Source organism: Lonchura striata, chromosome 13, assembly GCF_050655825.1.
Source record: "Lonchura striata isolate lonStrDom1 chromosome 13, ASM5065582v1, whole genome shotgun sequence".
Lineage (NCBI taxonomy): Eukaryota > Metazoa > Chordata > Aves > Passeriformes > Estrildidae > Lonchura > Lonchura striata.
In genome coordinates, this window is record NC_140715.1 from 10,971,128 (window position 1) to 10,981,371 (window position 10,244).

At 43.2% G+C, this 10,244-nt stretch overlaps 1 protein-coding gene across 3 annotated transcripts; it reads right to left on the bottom strand.

The window, feature by feature from the left end:
* Positions 1-113: 113 nt before the first annotated feature.
* On the bottom strand, positions 114-9,390 carry SKP1 (S-phase kinase associated protein 1). Of its 3 annotated transcripts, XM_085591256.1 has the most exons (7): positions 9,341-9,390; positions 7,463-7,515; positions 6,657-6,753; positions 4,344-4,417; positions 3,003-3,146; positions 2,153-2,293; positions 114-1,388 (listed from the first exon to the last, which is right to left on the bottom strand). In XM_085591256.1, exons 3-7 carry the CDS (start codon positions 6,751-6,753, stop codon positions 1,353-1,355), a joined length of 492 nt encoding a protein of 163 aa, XP_085447382.1. In that variant the 5' UTR covers positions 7,463-7,515; positions 9,341-9,390; the 3' UTR covers positions 114-1,352. The 3 variants fall into 3 exon arrangements, with proteins under 3 accessions (XP_085447382.1, XP_021405201.1, XP_085447381.1); XM_021549526.4 differs by lacking the exon at positions 7,463-7,515; XM_085591255.1 differs by lacking the exon at positions 7,463-7,515 and having other exon boundaries at positions 9,225-9,390.
* Positions 9,391-10,244: the final 854 nt, after the last annotated feature.

Below are 10,244 nucleotides of genomic sequence, written 5' to 3' on the forward strand. Positions count from 1 at the left end.
TTTACATCTGTTTTATTTCAATTAACCACTGCCTAAGTGCTATTATTTCTACACTCAGTAATAAGTGACAGTAAAATTGTCTAGTTCCAAATAACTAGAACCATTTGCAAATAAAAGTTTAAAAGCCCTTTATTAATTCAGAAGTGAAACACCAATATTTCAAGTGAGATAAGTACGTTTATTAAGGTTCATTCTACTCTAAGGTTTATACAGAGAATGGAATGCAATACAAGCTAAGAGCACACCTCAAAGATCTACCACACAACCATCTCCTACTCCCTATAAGGGAACTGTAAAAAAAAAAAAAAAAATCAGAAAACCAGTTACTGTTTAACTAGTTGCAAGTGGCTTTGTCCAAAGAAGTTAAGCTTGATATTGCATTAGCTTTGTATGCAATAATTAAGTCTCTACAAGCTGAAGTATCACATACAGAGGCATTAAGATTTCCTGTGGACACATGAAACCATGTTTCCAAGAGCTACATCACAAGGGTCTTTAAAACTGCCTAAAAAACCAGCCACTAATGGCATGCACAGGTCAATAATATTAACTTTGGTAATGTCAGTCATTTTTGGTCAAATCTGGATTCCACTTTAACCAGTAACATGTATAAAAACACACCCATCCTGTGCATAAAGCAACACACTTTATTTGCTATCACCTAGAGGCAGGTCTTCAAGACATGGCTGAAGTTTTCAAATTTAACTGTCAGGAGCTTGTTTAGTTCTAAATCACATTTTCACTAGTCTATAAGGCAAGACTAAAAGGACAAGAAAGTGGTCAAATATTTAATTATTTTTTTTTAAATGCAGGACAAGAACCATCTTGAAAATTATATAGCTTTAAGTAACACTTAACTTTTTTCCACAATGTTTGTGTAAGAAATCCAGTAACTTTTTTATATTATCTAGTTCCCCAAGACACATCCTGGTTTGTTTTTCTTTCTGAAGTTATCAATACCCTGTAAATACATGTGTTTTGCTCTTCTTGAGGAAGAAATCACAGATGTTTTTATTTACAACAGAGTCAATCCTTAGCACTATAACTGGACTCCAGTAGTTTAAAGGTGTAATGAAAATTACAACCTTAAGTGCTACCTTCCCATACAGAATCCACACTTAGTTCAGTTTTATTCGTTGCAAAGTAAAAAGACATCCAATTACACTAGTAAAAACTCAGATCTAGATCTGTACTCAAAAAAAAAAAAACCACTACACATGCAAAGGGAACAACATCCTGCTAACACAACTTCATTTGCTGCTGCATTTGTCTAATATTAACAATTATGAACAGGGCAGTGCAACTAGTATTTGGAACAATCCTTACAGTGTTCGAGTGTCAGGCACAATACTTCATTTCTCTTCACACCACTGGTTCTCTTTACGTACCTGGAAGAGCAGTTTAACTGTTAGTACAATGCACTGAAATTCTAAGCCTTTGGCTGTAAATACCCATAAGCATTCAGGATAATTTACTGCAGGGAGACAAACCTGGAGCAGTTTTAGTTTTTACAAAGATTTTGCAATTATAAAATCTGTCTTCCAAAGTGGCTTGTTTATCAGTGTAAGCCAGGCTTTTCATGCCTAAGATTGAAATCTGAATTTTTCCAACCAAGTAAAGCAAATGGTGTATCTGAGTCTAAGCTGTTTATGACATAGCATTGAAAAAATAGCCAAATTTACAACTCATTGCCCTGTACTGAAATCAGGCATCATATTCTGCTTTTTTCTCTACTCTGCCATTTTGCAGTTGGTTTATTGGTCAACTTTTAAGATCAATAAGTTTGTTACTTAGAGAACCCAAACTTACCTTTCCAGCCACATGCAGCAATTCATCTTCAGCATTTCTATGACTGCCCCAAACCAGCAAACTAAGACTACCACAAACAATCCTACATGCTTTCTTATTAGACATGCTGGAGCTAGAAAAATCAATACATTTTGTTTGTTTTTGACCTTTTCAGGTAATGGGCTCCAAGTGTGGTAGACACCAAAAAGTCTTCTACTAGTAGACCCCCAATTATGAGGAGTTGATGCATTAGTTTACATTTATTGGTAACAAGTCTGCTGCATCACAAATTGAGTTATGAAGCACCACACAGTAATTCAGCACAAACAGCCATCTAAATTATAATTAAACCCAGACCAAGTACCTGTGCTTCTTCCTCTTCAGTGAAGTCATTCTTAATATTGAATGTCTTGCGAATTTCTTCTGGGGTTTTCCCCTTGATCATGTTTGCCACTGTCTTGCATGTGACATCCAGCAAACCTTTGATGTCCAAGTAATTTGCAGCCTGTGGAAGTTTTCAAATTTAAGGCCTCCATATCAATATTCTGTCTCTGTAGATGTACTACAGAAGTTAAGTTTACACTGAAATTTTAGAATACTGTATGCAAACATAATTTCCACTTTGAGAAGCTTCTAGCTAAAACTTTCAAGAGACAATAGCTAAAACTTGCTTGCCAAATAGAAGGTAATCATTTGTACCATGAAAAACACTCCTCCTCCTCCACCCTTTACAAATAGCTTTCAGAAGTCTGCAAACATCCAAGATCTTCAGTGTTGCAGTACTGATAACTAGCCAAGGCAGGTAATGTTGGCTCACAGATATACACAGTACAAATTTAACAGTTAAAGTCACATTTTCATTTTTATGTAGATCTCCAGAACTCTGTAACTAGTAATAAGCCCTCAACTCAGACTTGAGAGCAACAAGAATAAGACAGTGCTATTTACTATTTTGATTGATGAGTGATTATAGATTAATACCAGCGTTAGGTTAAAACACTCAAACATTCTCACCCATTTCAGTCAATACTCACCAGAACCACCTGCCCTCCCCACATCCCCCCTTTCCAATACTCACCAGAACCACCTGCCCTCCCCACATCCACCCTTTCCAATGAATAAGTAACTCAAAAAGCATAAAGGCTTTACTTCTCAAGTGCATAGTGTAACTTCACTGCACAGGCACAGCCTTTGCCCTTTTTGAGGACACTCACCAGGATAAGCTCAAAAAGTGTTCCTTGGTCTACTTTCAGAAACTCTTGATCCCACACAGGGATGTCATCTGTTCTCTTTTCTTTGTTCTCATCATCCTCAGGAGGAGGTGGATCATCCTTGTGATGGGTGCACCACTGAATCACCTAATTATGGTTTTGATATTAAAGTTTTATCCAAGTGATTCTCCCATGAAACCCCAACTATAACTTAACTTAATTTTGGAAGAAATTAGAACAATTGATCCCCAATCCCAGACTATAAAAGCTTTCAGAAATCCCAACTGATTTAGTAGCATGTTAATTACTTAATCTTAAAAGCCAGCAGCTGGTGCTATGAAGTTGTTAGTCCCTGTGCTAACATACATGGGCTATCCAAAGAAAACCTAAACCTCATTTTGCTGTATTTAATCTGTTTGCAGAAACATACTTTGTATTAAGCAGACACTACACAGGGAAAGAGAGCAGAGTGGTAACAGCTACCAGCAGGTCACATTCACCCCAGTACAAAGTTCAGCCAGCAAGTTTGCCATTAGTGTTGGTTTGGGATTTGTTTTTGTTTTTTTTTTTTATTTGTTTGTTTTTTGTTTGGTTTTTTTTTTGTGGGTTTTTTTTTAGTTTGGGAACATGCAATCTCATGACCCAGACATATAAAAGGAGTGGGGATCTACTGCAAGCAAAATCCTGTTCCATTTCCCCAACCCGAGAGACTTCACAAATTTAAGTTTATGTCTGCTCACTAGGAAACAATTCCTACCCCTCTATTCACCCCAAAACAGGCACAGTAGTTTGGTGCTTACTTTGGCACTACTTTCTACTTGAAAGCATAAAGAATCTTGGACACCACACAATTACACTTTTCTCCCTTGCCCCAGTGACCATGGTCTGTTAATGAGTTTACTACCACCAAGTGCACACAGTGTCTCTTCAGCACTGTCACTGCCACCCAGACACAGTGACTGCCACTGCCAGCCACTCTCAGCACTGCCTGTCCCTTAATTCTTTCTCCAAACATTTGCATTTCATGAACAGCCACCTCAGTTTACAGAATCCAATTAAAACCAGTGCTTTAACACCATGAAATGCCAGTGTGCAGAGATGCCCAGCATCACTTCCTTAGGAAGCCTGTCTGGCTTACAGCTACTGTTCCAGGTGACTCCTGTACATGCTCTGCCACTATCAACTGCCAGCCTCAGCCCACATGCCTGTGTTCATGCACCTTGATTTGGTTAAGTTTGTAGCACATGAAAAATATTTTCTAACTAGTAGTTCATAATATCCAACTCCAAAATAAATTTTACATTTCTTTACTGCCATAGAGCACAATAGCTTTCATCATCTTACCTTTTTTAAGATGGCTGCATTAACATTTGGAAGAGGGACTGGGTCATCATCACCTTCATCATCCATTCCCAAATCTAAAAATGGAAAGATGACTGAGCAATTGGCAGACAAAACCATTTACTGAACTGGGATACTTCATCAGTTCTTCACTATTTTGACAACACTGAGGCTGAATGATTGGTAACAAAGGACCTCTAAACTGTGAGGTAAGGAGTTTTGGAAGGCTGTGTGGAGCTATGGCTGCATTATACACCCTAGGTTGCACCAAGTTGAAGTTAAGCAACTGATAAGGTTGCTTCATCAAATGAGAGCATCTACAAACCATTAGCTAAGCTGTCACTTGCTAACTCAGTGTTCTGAATCTGAACACAGATGCTGAACAATCTGACAAACATTTGTGTATTTTTACCACTTACACAGTTTCAACCCACAGGTTCTAACTGAGGGCTCCCAGTCCATTAATGATTAAATAAGAATTCTTATCTACTGTGGTAAACAGACACAGCATCTTGTCCTCTGCATGAGCAGGAAATACGGTAGCCATAGAAGCACTGTTCTCAGGCTCTGAACCATTCGTATTGATCCTGTATCAGCTGAAGTAGTTCACATGGTAAGACAGCAGCACAAATCCTTCCATTTATAAAAATGCATTTATAAAGCACGCTTCCTACACTTCTTGTTTTAAAAGCTTGTCAGCACACTCCAGAGAGATTTGGATTTGTCTCCTTGATATGATCAAGGAATCAATGTAAAAGTTAGGAGAAAAAGATAATTGAAGTTTCAACTTGATACAAACAACAAATACCAATTAGCCATCTTTGCTTAAAGAATGTACTTTTTTTATTATCCAAATGCTAACAGTTGGATGACACCCTAGCTTGTCAAAGACATATTTGAATTAGTTATGTAACTGACTAATAATGCAGACCTTCACTCATTACATGCACAGATGAGCCAATTCTACATCACCAAGGAACCTAATTTTTAAGAACATATGACCATGATCACACCTCAAATTTGTACATGATAAAAATCACAAACTTCTGTATTTAGACAAGGCCACTACTGTTGTTATCAGTGGGATGCTAATTAACACTACTTTATTTAAAATTACTCCACAGATTCAGAACTGAAACACTGCCATTAAAAGATACTGAAATAACTCAAGCAATATCTGAAGTTTAGTAAACTCTGCTTAACTTGTCACCAGCACTTGATCTGTTAGCAGAAAATTGACATTTCATTGGTGGTCCCGTGGTACTCAGTACAACCCCAACTTTTAGCTCCTCCCCTCTCAGCTGCAGCTGCCCAACACACAAAACATTAACTGATGCTCAGGCACCTGCACTGAAAATGCATTTGACCTGTACTAGCAGACTGGTTCTCTCCCAGGTTAGAAAAAGGCAAGTTTATGGTGCCTAGCTTACACATTTTCCATTAATAACTCCCCTCTATCTCCAGCTGAGGGTCACTAAGCACCAACACTGGCACAACTCCTGCAGGAGAAAACTGAGAATTGTGCACCCTAATGCACTCCATTTCCTGTTTGCCTTGCCAGCTATGTTCAACAGCATCTTATTAATAGAATAGAAGCATTCAATGCCTGACATAATTCAATCTTATTTTTACTGTTCTCATAAGGTGTCACAACCAAACATTTACATGCAAGAGCATAATATTAACTACATCTACAGAAATAATTGTTTCTAAGTTAATTCATGAATACATCCAAAAAGTAGAAAAAGCCACCAGTAAACAATGTGGATTTGCACTAGAGGGATTAGACAGTTTGCTCTGTATCCCAGCCATCTGGCAGATCTCCCCTCCCCCGCCACGAGTTCTTTTGTTTCAAATTTATGTCAGCAGGAGATCAGACCTAAGTATTTATCCCACATAATTTAACAGCATTCACAAGCTCACAACACAGGTTTAACTTCAGCTCTTTATTGCATTGATTTATTATCTCCCACTCCATACAAGTGATATTTACAGTCTAAGACTGGTTTGTGTGAGTAAATAAACTGAAGTTTTAAATATTATGAATGTTCTGTTTGCTTAACTCTCACAAAACTGAAGTAGACTGTAGGCAAGGCATTGGGCTGCTTGTATTTTACTGACCTCCCTGTAAGTGCTCTTAACCAGGGCTTTTTACAAGAGCACATCCACCCTACACAGTTTCAGCTACAACAGCAGGAGTTACAGCTGTTCAGGCAGGAGAAAGCTGCTCCATAGACCTGAGAATCCTTTTTCAGCACAGTACCAGCTTGTCTCAATTCCTGTCCAAGAGGCTTCCTCAGGGTCTCACACTCTTACCTTCCAGCATAGTCTTTATAGTCACAGACTGTTTTGCAATTTCCACATCAACTTCAAAGATTTCTCCATCTGAACTCTGCAGTTTAATTGATGGCATCTACAAGAGAAGGACAGTTATTTCCACACAATTCTCAGCAGATGTTACAGGTTCAGCTGACTCAAAGATGTTCAGCACCTTTACTGCTGAAATTTTCTTCACAACAGCAGGAAGCCCAATGCCACTTAAGGTGCACTCGGATTATTCACGCCTTTAATCAACAGCCCTAAAATCATTAATCCTCATGCCCAAGAAACAAGGATTGATTGAAGTCTAACACTAATTCATGAGCTTTTTATTCTTAACTTGAAAGCATAAAATACACAGATTAGTCAACAGTGCTTTTATTTCTAATATAACACTACAGCTATCTTTCTCTTGAAAAAAATTTCAACACTTCCAAACCACCACTGGCCTTCAAACCCAAACAACTGCTACTCACTTCAACTGCTCAAACGACATCAGATCTCAAAAGTAGTTTTCAAATTATAGCCTCTGGAACAGACTCATAACATTGATGTTGGAAGGAGTCTAGTCCAGCCTCCCTTGCTCCAAACAGAGTTAAACAGACCAGGTTACTCAGGATCAAAGGCTTTCCTCCAGAAAGTGTTTGGTTTTCTGAAGAGATTAAAAAGCAATAATCTCCTACAAGGAAGGTCTTCAGCACTCACAACTGCCCTTGCAAAGCAGGAAGCAAGATCAGTACTTTGTTAGCACCTGAGATAACCATGCATTTTAACAAAGTTCCTCAAACTGTAGCAAGACCTACAATAAAGAGGCAGCAGGCTTGAAAGATGGTCTTAGCAAAAACACCATCAAACTCTGCAAAAAAAAAAAAAAAAAAAAAAAAGGCACCATTCCAGATATGTAACAACTGAAACCCAGAGGTAAAGCACATGACACAGCAGCCAGGAGATGACAGCTTCTGTCTGAAACCACACGTGCAGACTGTGGGGAGCATCAGTGCTCTTGAGCCAACCAAATGATACTATAAACACAACTGTCTGGCCACATAAATTTTATAAACTTGCTCTCAATCAGCTAGTAGGATGTGTTGTAAGTTCCTTTACCACTCAAAATATTTGTAAGCAGCAAACCATTGCAACAGCTTCCTTTATTTTTTGGTCCTCGAGTTACCTGCTTCAAGATCACTGAAGCATGTTTGTACAGCCTGCAACTACTGTGAACAGCTCTGGGAACAAAGAATTCCACTTTCAATTAAATTGTGTAAGTTCTTCCCCCATCAAACTTACAAGCCTCACACACTAGTTCCTCACAGTAGCACTTGAGCTATCAACAATTAATTAACGGGACCACTAGAAGCAACTTTGCATTACCTCTTTCTGAAAACTCATCAGTGTAGTGAGGCTGAGCCTGACAGTCCTGTGCAATCCCAGGCCAGGAGAGGCTCGGCCAACGCGTGTTATTAAGCAGCTCACACCAGCCCCAAGACCTCATTGCTTTAATTTCCATTTGGCAATGAGCAGCTAGTTAATGTTTACACAGCAATGTAACCCTATATGACAGTGCTACTTCTAATTAAGATGGGTGTTCTGGAGGAACACAGTCATGACTGTTCCAAAGGTACAAGTGTGTGTGTATGTGTATATATTTATATATATATATCTATATTTGTACACACATGCACAAAAGCAGGATCTGGACTACAGCACAGTTCTGCATTAGCACTTTGAATGATGTTCGGGAAAAGTGCTGTAGGCACACATTTTAAATTTAATGCATCTGTTCTTGCAGTGACTGCCTGGGAGTACTCCAGAACAAACCCAGCTCCATAGGCAGCCTCCCTGTGCCTGGGCTTACATAATGCTGCACAGCAGAGCCAGGCAGGGATGCTGCCTTAGCCGGGGGAGCCCCAGCAAGGATACTTCCCTCCTATCACCCAAATCTGCTTCTAACAAGACCTTCAGTTATTGCTGAGGGTCTGAAACAGGTAGAACAAAGCTAAACTGCTGCCTTATCATTGACAACACATCAAAATTTCATAGACTTTTTTTTTTTTACACCACTGAACTCAGTTTCCTAGAAAACAGGAAAAAAAAACAAGTCTAATTTTTAGCAAGCTGCAGTACAGCTCGGGTAGGTGACAGTCCCTGGGCAGCAGCACTACTGGGTGACTAAGCAAACCAGTTCTAAAAGCTTTATTTGACAACAGCACAACAGGCTGCCAGCCGAGCTCAAGCCAAACCTGAATTACAGCGGTAATTTACTCGTCTAAGCCTGAAACGCCGAGCTCAGCCACCTACAGCTGCGCCTCTCAGCGCCATTCCGGATGGATCCCGCTGCCTCCCCCGCGCCAGCGCCGGTATCCAGGAGCAGGAGCAGGTAACGAACGCGCACCCGAGGCGCGGCCGCTCCGGGTCACGGCGGGCAGCGGGAGGCGGAGGCACAACAGTCCGGGAGCCGCGGGGGAGGCTCGGGCTGCTCGGAGGCTGCACTCGCCACCGCCGCGGGCACCGCTCCCCACGCCGCCCCCGCGGGAGCTGCACTCCCGCACGGCCGGGAGCGCTCACCTTTCCGCCCGGCCCAGCCCCCGCGATCGCCCTGCGGCCTCCCGACCCTCCGTCCGCGGCAGGCCGCGCCCTCCACGCCCACACGGCCCGCGCCCCCCGCCCCGCTCGGGCCTCACCGTGAGGCGGCGGCGGCTCCGCGCACGGACCGTGAGGAGGCGGCGGCGGCGCTCGCGCCCGACTGCGGCGGCGCTCTTATACCGAGCGGGGGAGGGGCAAGGACCCGCCTCCCGCCGCCTCGCAACGCCCGGGCTGCCCGCCGCGAACGCCTGAGCGGAACACCCCAGCGCGGCTCCCAAACGGCAAAAACCGGGACTCGCGCCGCTTCCGCGGGGTGCGGAGCGGGAGCGGAGCCGAGTCGTGCTCGGGGGGAAGGAGCGGCCGCCGGAGAGTTCTTCAGGCAGCGACGGAGTCACGCCAGAAGCCGCACAATAGACGGAGGCCAGGGCCCTTCCCGCGGGCTGAGGCGGCGCCGCGGGCCCGGCCCGGCCCCGTGAGGGGGGAACGGGCCCGGCCCGGCCCGGGGAGCGGGGAACGGGCCCGGCCCGGCCCGGGGAGCGGGGAACGGGCCCGGCCCGGCCGTTGTGAGGCCCCGTTCCCCCCTGAGGGCCGCGCGGGGCTCCCGTGGCGGCGGAGGGCGCCGGTGTCCGGGGCTGGCAGCTCGTGTGGTGAAATCGGTCACTCAGGGTAACGCGGGCTCGCCCCAGGACGCCCACCGTGCTGGTTTTGCTTCACGGGGAGAAAGGCCGAGGCTCAGGGGTAAGCGAATATCTGTGAGGCTTCCCGCAGGTAAACACGGTGAAATGCCATCAGGGGTTCCTCCAGAGGCGGAAGACATTTTAGCCGAAAAACAACATTGAACAACCGGCTAGTTTAAAATTGTTCCAACATCAGACAGCCTTCCTCCAGTGGAAATACGTGCGGGAGCTTTCATGGAGCCAGAAATGGATCCAGCTGTGAGTGGTGCTCACAGAACATCTGCCCTAGGTTCCGCCAGGAATTTCAGCAGCTCTAGCTCAGCCC

What these genes read in the sequence shown, in the direction of transcription:
- SKP1 (XM_021549526.4), bottom strand. Translation starts at nt 6,753, where the DNA reads ATGCCATCAATTAAACTGCAGAGTTCAGATGGAGAAATCTTTGAAGTT. An exon ending in ATGCAGCCATCTTAAAAAAG is followed by an intron (nt 3,147 to 4,343) that starts GTAAGATGATGA and finishes AACCATAATTAG; the next exon opens with GTGATTCAGTGGTGCACCCA. An exon ending in CACTTTTTGAGCTTATCCTG is followed by an intron (nt 2,294 to 3,002) that starts GTGAGTGTCCTC and finishes AAACTTCCACAG; the next exon opens with GCTGCAAATTACTTGGACAT.